This window comes from Pteropus alecto, unplaced genomic scaffold (assembly GCF_000325575.1).
Source record: "Pteropus alecto unplaced genomic scaffold, ASM32557v1 scaffold105, whole genome shotgun sequence".
NCBI classification, from domain to species: Eukaryota; Metazoa; Chordata; class Mammalia; order Chiroptera; family Pteropodidae; genus Pteropus; species Pteropus alecto.
In genome coordinates this window covers 4,686,013-4,697,893 of record NW_006436294.1, presented here as the reverse complement: position 1 = coordinate 4,697,893, position 11,881 = coordinate 4,686,013, and the positions used below count along the sequence as shown (strand labels likewise).

General features: G+C 55.5%; 1 protein-coding gene across 1 annotated transcript in view; it reads left to right on the top strand.

The window, feature by feature from the left end:
* Positions 1–269: 269 nt before the first annotated feature.
* Positions 270–11,881, top strand: part of FAM135B (family with sequence similarity 135 member B) — a 98,669-nt gene continuing 87,057 nt past the window's right edge. Inside the window, exon 1 of the mRNA XM_006913020.1 lies at positions 270–346. Coding sequence (XP_006913082.1) covers positions 270–346 — 77 coding nt within the window. The remainder of the gene's footprint in view (positions 347–11,881) is intronic.

Here is an 11,881-nt window from a genome sequence, read left to right as displayed (position 1 = left end):
AAAGGAGCGATGAGTGATACCAGTGACGTCCGGTGGACACGTCGTGGGCCCATGTGTCAGATGCTCTCGTCCACCTGAGCTAGCGCCATTCAGATTCCTGTCGTAGAAGCTCAGATGCTCTGTGTTTGCCTGACGTGATCTCAAGCTATTTAGCGCCATTCAGATTCCTGTCGTAGAAGCTCAGACGCTCTGTGTTTGCCTGACGTGATCTCAAGCTGTTCATTTCTCTCTCTCTCTTTTTTTTTTTCAGGTAATGAACCGAAAAGATCATGTCGGAAGTCCAAGGAACGGTTGAGTTTTCTGTAGAGCTACACAAATTTTATAATGTGGATCTCTTTCAGAGGGGGTGAGTATGCTTCCTGCTTGTATTCCGTGCCTATACACAAACGTTTTTTGTTTCTGTTATTTTTTTTCTCCTGGCAGGGGGTGGAGGTGGCCAGGACAGGTCCCAGGAAATTTCGGGTTAATGGGGAGAGGGTCTCTGTTATTTTTCCTGCCAAGTGGAAAATCCAAACCTTCGGTGCGTTTGAAAATAAACCGTATATCGACAGAGACTAGAAAACACTAATTTTTTTCTTCCTCCTGCACTTTCTTCCGCCCTCCTTCTTCCCGGTTGATTTTCCGTAAATCCATCCGTCAGTGTTAAAGGAAAGTGAGTTTTCTGGAAACGAAGCTCGGGAGGTTGATGAAAAGGTGTTCGAAGTAATAGTAATAATGAAAGTATAGCAAACACCAGAAAATGACAGAAAACTTATGTTCTCCTTGTCCTCGCCACCGAGGTGGCAACACAAGTTCCTCAGATCCAGAGACGTTTGAACTTCTTCGAAAAACGATTCGATACGTGGATTCGTAACCCTGATTATTCGTAACACACCGCATCCTAACCGTGTATTGGGGCTTCAGGTTTTCACTAAGGCTTAGATGGAATCACCATTGGCAAAACGCTTCAAGAGGACACATCCAAATCACAAAAGGACTTACGTGGCAAGCCTGTGGTACTGTTCTTTCTCAACGTGTGGTTTGGGGAGGCATCTTGTGTAGCCATGCTCTCCACTAAAATCCAATATTGAATTAGGCTAAATTAGAATCATAACATCGAATCACCATTTCATATATACGTATCAGTAAGGAGAAAAAGGTTTTGTGTTCCATTAATACATAAAAATAATTTTTAAAACAGGGATCGTTACGTTCCGTACTTTATCTTTTGAGAGACCTTTTCCTAGATCCGTAATGAGGGTTCTGAATGATTTGAACTGTATATGCACGTGGTGCGTAAATAAACATGCACGCGTTGGGGGCCGCACGCTCAAAAATGCTCTTACTAATATACGTACCCATCGTTAGCAGCCAGAGGCCATGAGCAGAACAGGGCACTGTCACAAACGCCTTCTGGTCCTTAGTGCTGGCGTTTCCGGTGTGAAGAGTGGACATTGGGGACCTGTTCTGAAGTGGACGAGGCGTCCTCTCACATTCAGAAATGCTTGGAGGTGGGATTCATAGCACGCATGGCCTTGAATGGGCCAGGATGTCAGTTGGGTGAAGGCGCTTCGACCTCTCGGGGGCGTGGAGGGAGTTCTGGGCTCTCTCGGGTCCCATCGGCGGTAAGAGCTGGAGGTTGACGGTCCCCAGCCCCCTTGGCGAGCATGATGCCAGCCAGGCTTCTGCCCCTGCCAGGGGACTTCCCGACGGGCACGACCCCTGATGCTCGAGAGCTGAGGACTTGTCTGCTCCGAGTCCCTTGGGGGCCATGCTTATGGTGCAGTGTGATCACTTCGCCCGGCAAGCACTCTGTGGGGAAGTGCTGGCTGCTGTCCAGGCCGGGAGGGCAGGGTAGGGGCTGGGCGGAACAGGGTGGACCACCTGATGGCATTAAAGGAAGGAAACAGGACCTGGAGGAGCCGGCCCGTGTGGGGCGTGAGGACGCGTAATTGAACGTGTACTCTGCGGGGTCTTTGGGGCCGTAGGGATCGGAGTTGGGGACCGCGAAAGGAGGAGCACCCTTCCTCAGAACGAGTTCGACTGTCGTCGTCCGAGTGCCACTTGGTTGCTCTGGTCGATGGGAAATGCCCAGGTGACCCTCCATCCAGGTGTCCCAGCTCATGTGACCCTGTCCGGCCAGTTAGACGCCTCCTCCTGGTTTGCTGTGAGATGCTGTGTTGGAGCCACGCGGATACAGATCTCAGAATTTTGCACAAGATTCTGCCCCGATCAGGGGTTACCTGCTTCTGGCACATTTACATGTGTGGATGGCCTTTCTCGTCCCAGATTGCACAGCGCCTCTTGGCGGTGTTTGCTTTGAGTCAACAATCAACTTGCGTTTATCTAAAGTCTATATTGACTGAGGAGGATTCTCAAAGGGAAAACCTGTCTTCAAACCCATCACCAAGCACCATGAGTTGTCACCTCTATGCTTGGTGAGAAGGCGGGGGCGGGGAGGCACTGAGGAGCATGGCTTTGGGGGGCGGGGGGGACAGTCAGACCTGAATTTGAAGTCAGGCTCTGCCACTTAAAAGCTCTGAGGATGCGAGGACATCTCTTTAAAACATTCCGAGCCGCCGTTTAATCACCTGTAAAATGGCGAAGACAAAGACTTTCTCATGACGTAATCGGAAAGGTTAAGGCGTTAATTGCATTAATTGATATATGCAGAGCAGCTAGCATGGTGCCTGGTATCTGGAAGATGCTGTCTGTGGTGACACTGTTCGTGGAGTTATGACCCGAAAAGCTTTCCTCTGCTCTCACCTCAGCCTCAAGTTCAAAGCCTGGGTAGTGGGACCTGAAACTTCTTCCATCCCATTATCTGTGCTCAGCTTAGTCTTGTCCCTCCCCCTCCTGATCCGCCGTCAAAACCTGCCCTGTGCCGAGTCCCGCGCAAACATAAGCTCCAAACCAGGCCCGATGCTGAGACTTAACCTACTGTGTTCAGCCGGCTCTGTGGCCCCCTCCTTTCCCTGTTCCAAAGCCTGTCTCTGTCTTAATCTGTCCACCACTCACACGTCCGTTACTGTAAACACTAGTAAGCGCATCTTAGGGCCTTGGAGCTGTAACCAAGATAGGCTAGGGGTTCCATGCAGAGCAACAGGTGGGGGACCCGGTCTGTGGGCAGCATCGGAGGAGTGTCCTGGGAGAGGTGACAACAGAGGTATCACGTGATGGGTGGGAGTCTGCGTGCAGAGGACCCGGGAGGCAGGGGCGGGTGGCTCGGGTGGCGTCAGGAGGCGGAGCCCACCTGGAGGACCAAAGCCAGATGAAGAGTGAGAATGAGAGGGAGGGGGCGGAGCGGGGAGCACGGCGGAGTCGGCCCAGCCAGCTCTGCCGGACTCAGACTCGGGTCACGGGAATGTCAGCGGCCCCGCCCTCTTCCTTCCTAGTGGGGCTGGGACCTCTCCTCTCGCCCCACAGGACCATGGGGCTCAGCCCCGCTGGCACATGCCTTCTGCCCTGGAGCCCGTGGAGACTGCGTTAGCTTTCCAGCCTGGCTCCTGGGAGCCACAAAGCAGAAGGCAGACCCTATTCCTTTTACAATGATTTTCTCATGAGGAAATATTTACACCAACAACTAATTGTGAAACCCATTATGTGGATATTTGTAAGTCATCAGTATACGCATAACTCATTTATAACTATTTATGAGACTACGAACCCCCATTTCCGATATCGTTAGCTGAACAGGAGCTGCGACTTGTGCTTGAAAATGAATTTAAACTTCATTTTAAATTTTAATCCAGACAAGGCTCTAAATCAACCGACGTTCTTTCCGAGTAACGTTTTTTACTGATTGACGTTCAGAGTCACCTCCTGCCTTCCCTCCACGCCTTCCCTTCAACATCACGGGGAGGGTTTTCTGCCCAGAGGTGTTAGGTGATTTCCTGGGTGATTCCGTCCTGCTCTCTCGGGAGAGTCGTGGGAAAAGCACCCGCAGTCAGCTTCATCAGCTCCGATGTAGAAGGTCGGACACTGATGGAGACGGTAGCCCTGAGGTGTTCCTTGAACAGACTCACCTGCCTTTCCTGTCCTAGAGGGATGCGGATGAGTCAGAAGTCAAGCGATTCCCGAAAGAAAATGCCGTCTTGTGTTTACGCCCCGCTGCTCCCATCCCAGCCTCGTGTCCAAGGACAGCGGCTCCCTGTGAAATTAGCTGCCTGGCCCCGATGTGCCTTAATAGCCTCAGAAATACCATTATCTTTGCTTGCCGGAGATCGAGTAATTGATTCGTGTGGCTCTGTCAGAAACAGCCCTTTCTTTTTTCACTTCTCTCATTAAAATACGTTGTGATCCTCTCCGTCCCTTCCCACACTTCGGAGAGGGAGCAGGGAGGACGAGTGGTCGCCAGCCCCACCGAGAGCGCGGCCTTGCGGAGCGAACGAGCTGGGAGGTCAGGGCGGAGGTCGGCATGGCGGCGGCTTCGAGGGGGACGCGTATGTGAAGACGCTGCCCTCCCCTCCCCAGGGACGGTCGGCGGGGACGGTTCTCACCCGACGGACGCCGGGAATCTAGTCGCCGTTTCGATGCAGCGACTTCCCACTTGTGCCAGGCGAACATCATTCCCTTTATTTTTGTGTCAGTCAGTTTGACTTAGGATTTTCGTCCCTTGCCGCTCCATCCAGCATAAGTTGCACAGGGAGAGTCGCTGACCTCTGAGAGTCTTTCTTTCTCTCAGCTCCGTCATTAGTGTCTAATTAAAGTTGGGTCTTCCCTCCCTCGTTAAACGACATCACTGTGATTGCCTCCCTGGAGAGGGAACAGAGGTTAGTTGTAGAGATGGACGTTCTGGATCGCCTTTCTGGCCAGTCCACGTTCCTGTTAATAATTTCCCCGTCCCGTTTCTTCCTCTTTTACCTTTGAATCTGTGACTCCATGAGCCTGCTGCCGCTTTAAGCCTTTTATCTATCCCCTTAGCCGGTGGCTGAGGGCATGCTCAGCAGGTCTGTGATGCCAAGAGCCTTCCAGAGGGCTGAGCACAGCCCTGCAGAGATGAGAATGCCTCTGCTGAGCTCCGAGCCGCCCACCGGGCCTGGTCACCTCGGGCGGAACCAAGGCCCAGCGGAAGGCCCCGGTAGTGTGGTCTTTTCTAGTCCTGCTCTCAAAGGGGTCCTTGCCTGGGCTTCGCAAGGAGTGTGGAGGGGCCGTAGAAACAGCAGCAGCGTGGAATCGGGTCCTGATGCTGTTCTCGCGCTGGCTGTCGAGGAAGCAGATTGATCAGTACGGATTAGGCATAGGCATGGCCGCCGGAGAGGGATTTCTTCCTGCCTCTCTGTACCCCACCTGAGATAAACCTTCAGCCTCAAGTGTTTAGAGACAGAGAGGAGGAGACGGGAAGGAGAGAAGACGAACGAATAGATGCCTAGGTCCCGGGAGAGGCCCCGGGTCCGCGGCTGAGCTGTACTTACTGAATATGCGGAATAAGCTGCAGACGGAGGCTGTGCGTGGTCCTCGATATTCGAGGCAGAGCAGCCCCGTCTTTTACTGAAATGCACCCCATTCAGTCTCCGAGGCTTTAACCAATAAAGTTGGCAGTGCTTCTCTATCTCTGCTTACTTCCCGGGTCACCTCGTCCCATGGCTTTAAGTACCACGTATGGGCCGCTGGCTTCCGAATTTGTGTAATCAGCTCCGGCTCACTTCCAAGCTTCAGAACCGCCCAGTAGGCCTTCGACTCTTCGGGGCCACCGTGCCACCTACAGGGCACCGCTTCGGCTCTGTAGACTCGCACTGGCGACCCAGTCTGCCACCCCAGCCTCTTCGCCAGCCGCCCATCTCGCTTTGTGGCGAGCCCGTCCTTCTGGTCGCTGAGGTCGGTCTCCTAGGGCAGCGCCTGACTTCGCTCCGCCTCACACCTCACATCCGCTGCAGCCGCAAATGTGACCGGCTCCCTCTTCAAAACACACCCAACGTGTGACATTTCCCAGTTCTACCGCTAACACCCTGGTCGAAGCCACCATCGGGTCCCAGCCGCCTGGATCTGCACGGTAACCTCCCCTGTCTGACCTCTCTGATGCTGCCCCGCCCCCCACAACACAGAGGCCGAAGGGTCCTCTGAGTCCTCCCCAGTTTATGTCTCCTCATAGGACCAGAGTCAGGGCTTAACTGGCGAGGCGTCGAGTGTTCAGGTTGGTCCGCACACTGCCAGGTGTCCCACGTTGGACAGGTGGAGCGGGGTGCAGAGCCCAGGAGGGCTGAGTGGAGCAGGGAGGAGTGAGCAATCTCATCGGACCCGAGTGGACAGTGTCAGCCAAGATGTTTGAGTTGGGCGGGGCCTTCTCGGGCTCACTCCGGACTAATGTCCTTGAGAAATAGCAGTGACAAGTGAAGGGTGTGTGTCCGAACTTCCTCAGTGCTGGAAGCCTGGGGGGAGGGCCGTGAGCCGCTTGTGAGGAGGGGCCCAGGGGGCGGGCGTTGGAAGGGAACCAGCAGTGGCCTCCTGGGACCAGTGTCGGCTTAGAAGGGAGATGCACCCGAAATGGAGCCCTGGACCCTTCACAGAGTAGCCTCTGTGGCTTCGGCAGGTTATTTTGCTATATTCTTTCTTGAAGACTGTTTGTTCTTGTGTATAATAGGAAAGATGAAATCTGCTTCTCCAGGATAATTACATGAAGTAATACAGGGAAAATGCCCAGCTCAGTCCCTAGGCCATAGCAGGGGCTAAGATCAGCCAGTCCATTTCTTTCCCTCCCCGTGGTTATGACCCAAGCAGCAAAGTCCCTGGTCTCAGGAACACCGGTCTAGGAGGGAGGCGATCACGAAACCTAAACTCGCCTTTCTAAGTAACTAGTTCTGTTTGAAACTCGCACTGCGATGTGAAGAGCAGGTGGCCACAGGCAGTGTGACAGGAGACACCTCGTGCAGACCAGGGCTCGGAAGGGGCCTCTTGGAGGAAGTAACGTTTAGAAGGAGCCAGTTAGGAAATAGCGGGGTTCTGTGGGAGGAGAGAGGCCAGGGATGGGCGGCTGAAGGAGTGAGGCCCCAGGCGGGGGCAGCTTAGTTCGGTGAGCGTCCCGAGGCCACTGTCACTGCTGGAAAGGTGACGTAGTGCTTCTTCTGGTGGAGGGACGGCCCATCTCACGGAGCTGGGAGCCTCTGCCTACAGGAGCTCACCTCGGTCCCCGTGGGGCCGGCCCGAATTCTGTCAGGCGTCTGTTACTCCACCTTCGACTCAGCCTGCTGGGGGAGAGGTGGAAGCCAGACCGAACCCAACCTCGGGCTTTGGGGTACAGCGGGTCACTCGGGGGCAGAGTGAGTCCCGTCTCCGCTGACTCGTCGCCAGTGTGAGGTTCCTAAGGGTTGGCTCTGCCGTGCGGGGCTTCGGAGGCCTTTCTACAGCGTGGGGCTGTGCGGCTCAGAGTCTGACGAGCCTTGGTTTTAAATCCCAGCTCCACGGCTTCTTTGCTGTGTGACCGCGGAGAGGTCACTCAGCCTCTCGGAGCCTCTTTTCTCGTCTGTGACCTGGGATGATGCTTACTTTAGGGCCGCTTTTTCAAAGAAACGAAACTGCTTTCTGTCATCCTGAAGACGGCAGAGCCATTCCATTTCTTTTCTTTTTTTTAAATTTATTTTTATTTTAACGCCTACAGCACCTGGTCTTCCTAGGCGGTCTCCCACCCAAGTACTAACCAGGCCCGAACCCGCTTAGCTTCCCAGATCAGATCTAGGGCATGGCCCTAGACCATTTCGTTTCTTGAAAACGTAATAAGGTAAAGTATTTGGAGTTTCCGTATTATTGATCCAGTGCCCCCGAAGACGCTTAGTACCTCTCGTGCCCGAGTCGGAGGGCAGATGCATGCCACAGGAGGCAAACCGTATACATGTATTTTAAAACAGGGCATCGTTACTCAGCAGTCTTGTTCCTGAGTCACTGCCTCTTGTCAGGTAGCATTTCCTGGCACCTACTGTGCGTGGCGTGCCGAGAGCACGGGAGTAAACATGACGGCTTCGTTGAGGGAGGTCGACAGCTCCTCTGGAGAGGATCGGCTTCCTGAAACTCGGGAGCGTTGGGACGAGGAGTCCTGCTGAGACCCGGCGGGTGCGGGAGGTCTGAGAAACACGGCCTTCGGGATGGACAGGGCAACCCCGCTCCAGGAACGGGCGGCCACGGAGCCGGGGAGAGGCACTTATCCCGCAGGAGCGAAGTGAAGACAACCAGACTTAGGCGGGTCACGGAGCCTGAGCAGAGGCCTGAGCAGAGGCCTGAGCAGAGTTGTCCCGCGCAGGCCGGGTGTGCATGGCGGGGGCCGGTGCTTGGTGGCTGCCAGTCCTGCACAGTTTACCGGGGAAGTGTGGTGCCCTGAGTGGGGCGAGTGTTGGTGAGGTCGCGCTCGTGCCGTGAGCGTCCCACCGCGGATCCGAGGTGCCCGGGGCCTCCCGAGCTCCGCCACTGCGAACGCGGGCCGGGTGCTTGCTTTGCCCCGTCCTCAAGGACAGGAGGACACAGGGAAGGGGCGGGTGCTATCCCCAGAGACTGACGTGGCCCCGAACCACGTCAGCCAGCAGCCAGGGCCTTGAGCTCATAGCACCTTGATTACAGGCTGAGGGAGAAATGTCGGGAAAGGCACCGGATAGTAAAAGTGAGCAGCAGGTGTCCGGCTGCAGAAATAAGAGCAGATGCCCTAGCTTTATGCTGTGCACGTGTGTGTGCGTGTGCATGTGTGTGTGCGTGCATGTGTATGTGTGTGCATGCATGTGTGCATGTGCATATGCGTGTGTGCGTGCATGCATGTGTATGTGTGCGCGTGTGTGTGTGTGTGTGTGTGTGTGTCAGAGAGAGCGGGGGAGAGAGAGAGAGAGAGAGAGGGGGAAGTTGGAGGGATGGAGCAAGCTTCCCACCAGTGAGTGGCCACATGCCACCTGGACGAGGGCCCCGGCCCGCTCACGCCGAGGCCGCCACCCCTGGTACCGCTTTATTCAGCAGCCTCTGCATTGTTCTCTCGAACACGTGGGGATCTTTCCCCCTTCGTCCTTCTGTTCCATGCACATTGAGATGGCGTCATCTATCAGTTAAACTCCCTGACCCCGTCCCTCTTACGCTCAGCCCGGTGCTTTTCCAGACAGGACGGTCATGTCTGTACCAACATGAACAGCTGTGACCCCCGCACGGCCGCTCTGCTGGGCAGGGCACTGGTCCTCACGCCCACCGCTCACTCGGTCCTCGCTGGGAGGGGGCCTGCTGCTTCCCCAAGGCCACCTGACACGGGAGGCCTGGCTCTGGACGCTGGTGCTCGCTTCAGCCGGCAGAGAGTCCCACACGCATGATTTGCCCCGCAGAATGCCCTTTGGTGTCAGAGGCCTGCTGTCACCGTAGCGACAGAGCACGTCTCTCCATCCGGTGGAGCTGGGGACTTCCGCGCTGTCGTTCTGGGCAGATGTTTTGAAAGATCTGATGGATGAGGGGATGGAAATGTGAACGCAGACAAGGAATCCCTTGAAATCTGCAGAATGGCTCCGAGCCTCTGGTAGTTTTCATATCGAAAGGCAAAAGACAGAGAGGACACGGGAGGAAAGTTAAGCACGGGGCCGACGGTTCATTCTCAAACGGGAGGAAGACGGGCGGGCGCTCTTGCTCTGAGAGGGCAGCGGCAAGCGTGTGTGTCCATCTCTGTCTGTCTGTCTGTCAGTTACCCTGCTCGCTGTTTCCTTGTGCAGGATTTAGTGACCTATTTTACCTGTCATCATAGCCCATGCGCGAAATATGACTCATACTGGATTGTGCGCATGTGCGTGTGTGTGCGTGTGCGCGTGTGTGTGCGTGTGTGCGTGTTTGTGTGTGTGAGGAGGCAAGGGAAGGTGGCATCATCTAAAACGATGCCTGGAGCATCTCGTGTTTTCCGAGCGCGTGCAGTGGGCAGGCATTTCCTGTTTCCTCTCACTGGTCCCTTACCACAGACCTGTCGGATGGATGTCGTTAGCTCTTTGACAAACGAGGAAACTGAGGCCCCGGGAGAGGAAATCGTTCTCCTCCCGTCACGGGCCTGGTGGTGGCAGAGCCAGGATTCCAGCTCAGGTTTCGCTCCAGAGACCACGCCTTCCCGTGTCGCACGCTTCCTTCCACAAAGGCCTTCTTCCTTAGAATAATAATGGAAATAATCATCTTTACCCAGCTAATGATTCTCGAGGACTTATTTTGTGCCGTGTCAAACTTCTCTTATGCCGTCCTCGCTCGACCCTCTGAATTAGGTCTAATCGTTCACCTGCACGTTACAGAGAAGGAAAGGGTAGCTCAGAGAGGTCGCGTAGCTTCCCTAAGGTCACACAGCGGGGAGGGAGGCATTGAATCTGAGACTCAGAACAAGCTTCGTTCCGTTTTACAGTCGGTGCCTTTAGCCAGTGCACTTCCATCCTCCGGCGGAGGGTAGCCCGGGCCACGTGTCTCTGTTTACATAGCAGCAGATCCCCGCAGAAACGTTTGGGAAAGAAATGTCTCGTTAGAGTTCCTCGGTCCCCGCCCTGGACGCCGGCCAGACTCCGGCCCCTCTGGCCCGCCACGTGCTCGCGCTCCCCAGGGACGAGCCTCCGCACTGTCCTGAGCCGTGCTTCCGCCCAGCTGTTCCTTCCTGCCCAGCACGGCCCACTCTCCAGAGGTGAGCCCAGGTGGCACGCAAGCCTCATCCGCACTCACGTGTCCTTGTAAAATGGGTCAAACCCGAATGAGTTGGGTGAACTCATGCGTAGCAGCACACGGCATGCACGAAACCCCGTTACAGAGCCTCTCTGCCTTCCAGGACCTCGGTCACGCCCGGAGCCAGAGCCTGCCCCCCGAGGCTGGACAGGCAGCCTGATTCTCTAGGGAAAACAGGTCTGCCGAGCACAGTGCCTGCCTCGTGCCCCCGAGAGCAGCATTAGAACAGGCTCTGCTCTGTTATCACGGGCGACAGCAGAGATGTCGCTGTCTGCTCCAGCCACTCCGCTGTCTTCACTGGCCTTGAGCTCCCGTGCGCCCCCACCCCGTTACTGGACACGAGGGGTCTCTCGTGCACGCGCTGCTGCTGTCCTGCAGGGACCAGTTTCCCTTCACGTCTGCCTGGATGGGACCCCGCCTCTCCCCACTCCCAGCCGACCCGGCCCTTTGTCCCACACGCTCGAGAACTCCGAGCGCCTCCTTGTGATCACAATTGTTATTTGTGAAACTGGCTTCGTTCTCTGCTGGACTGCGAGCCCCTTTGTCATCCGTCCCTGTGTCCTGGGGCGACCCAGTCTCGGTGCCTCGTCCCCAGCACTGGTCAGTTTACAGCTGCTCATAGCGAAGCAGCGAGGATGTGAATGCGGTGGAGACAGAGCTCACGGTGGCTTCTGCTTCGCCGTCACTGCCATGACTTTCCAGCATCTGGGCTCCTCGCGCGCTCGTGAGTCATCACCAGCCCAGCTACACGCGCCGCTGGCCCGTGTGTGTGAGCGGGTCCCCGGTCTGAGGAACAGTGTTGTGTCTTTGGAGTCTCATAGCCGTGAGCTTCCACCCCAGCCCTCTCATCAGCTACGAGTCCACGCGTGAGATGCCTTTTCTGGAGCGTCCGGTCCCTCATGGGAATGGCGGAGGGGAAAGCTACTGGCTTTTACGAATATTCTCCGGGTGGAATGAGACAGTGTGTGTGGATCACCAGCCGTGGTACCCGACTCGGGGTCGACTTGTGAGAACTGGCGACTTCCTCTGTCCCTACTCTGGTATTACGGTCGCCGTTGTCAGTAATCATGAATTATCTGAAAGTAAGAATAAGGTAGAAGGGCTTTGCTTATGACTTCCCGTCAATATATATCCAAGAATTAAATTAGGTCCTCGTTATATCGGGATAATGGATTGCAGGCAGGGCCAAAATTAGCAGTCTTACGTTCTAGCTTGGACTCTGCAAAATGTCTCGGTGGCTTTTGGGACCTCCTCCCCCTTTCCGTGGTCG